The sequence below is a fragment of the Wasmannia auropunctata genome, unplaced genomic scaffold, assembly GCF_000956235.1.
Source record: "Wasmannia auropunctata unplaced genomic scaffold, wasmannia.A_1.0 LD336076.1, whole genome shotgun sequence".
Taxonomy (NCBI): domain Eukaryota; kingdom Metazoa; phylum Arthropoda; class Insecta; order Hymenoptera; family Formicidae; genus Wasmannia; species Wasmannia auropunctata.
The window spans coordinates 4,503,696-4,504,711 of NW_012026814.1; the positions used below are offsets into that span (position 1 = coordinate 4,503,696).

A 1,016-nucleotide genomic window follows, 5' to 3' on the forward strand; every position below is an offset into this window, starting at 1 on the left:
AGTGTTAATCTATTGTGTTCAAAAACAAGAGTTGCCCCTCTTAAGCAACAATCAATACCTCGCTTAGAACTTTGTGCAGCTCTTTTATTAGCACGCCTAGTCAATAAAATTATTAAGGAAGCTGTTGAGATAAAAACTTTTAATTTGGGTATTGCCAGCCTGTCTGCCTAGTAACATTTTTTGTTTCTAAGGTTGGTTCTATTTGCTTCTTGTGCGTTAATCTTTTCTTTCGTAACTAGTCTGTTATCCGCCTGAACGGAAGTCTTTTTCGTGAGTCTTTCTCGTCTTAGTATTGCATGCAAACAAGGAACGTTTTGTAATTCCTTTCTCAAGAATAAAACTTAACATGGTAGCAGAGCGTGGTTCGGTGTAACTCGTCGTGTGTAAAAGATCGTGGCGTGCACTTGTATAAATCGGTCGCAGTTTCGTGTGCCGTGAACAATATCGGTTAAAACGGAAAGACGATCTAACAATAAGCATGGAATACTACCAAGTAATCGAGAAGCTTCGGGGTAAGAAAATTGGAACGTGTGGAAATTCGCCGTGAGGAACTTATTGCGTGGAACTGAGGGCGCATACGAAGTGTGCATCGGGGAAATAGTAAAGCTAGTACCGCCGGCGGACGGTGCTACAAATGAGCAACAGACTCAATATCGAGAAAAACTAAAAACGTGGGACAAAGCGGATCGTGCTGCGAGTCAGATTATAGTCAAGACGCTAGACACAAAAGTAATGGCGCTTTTGATTTCATGTGAGACGGTGCGAGATGTGGATGAAATTGCACGCGATTTATAAACAGCAGACGAAGCGAGCGTCTCACACAGTTCAATCGGAATTTTTCAATTTCGGCATGGATCTGTCTGACGACATGGTGACTCATATAGCTAAATTTGAGGGTCTAGTTCTACGTATGCAGCAGTTGAATGTGAAGCCTGACGAATCGTCATTAGTCGTGAAATTAATAGACACGCTACCGGAAGAGTATAAAAGTCTGCGTCAAGCATGGTGGGCAAGAG

The 1,016-nt window shown here is 42.2% G+C and overlaps 1 protein-coding gene across 1 annotated transcript in view; it reads left to right on the forward strand.

Moving 5' to 3' along the window:
• The first annotated feature begins 766 nt into the window (after window positions 1-766).
• LOC105449504 overlaps window positions 767-1,016 on the forward strand; it is a 4,927-nt gene continuing 4,677 nt past the window's right edge. The window contains exon 1 of the mRNA XM_011688760.1: window positions 767-1,005. Coding sequence (XP_011687062.1) covers window positions 767-1,005 — 239 coding nt within the window. The remainder of the gene's footprint in view (window positions 1,006-1,016) is intronic.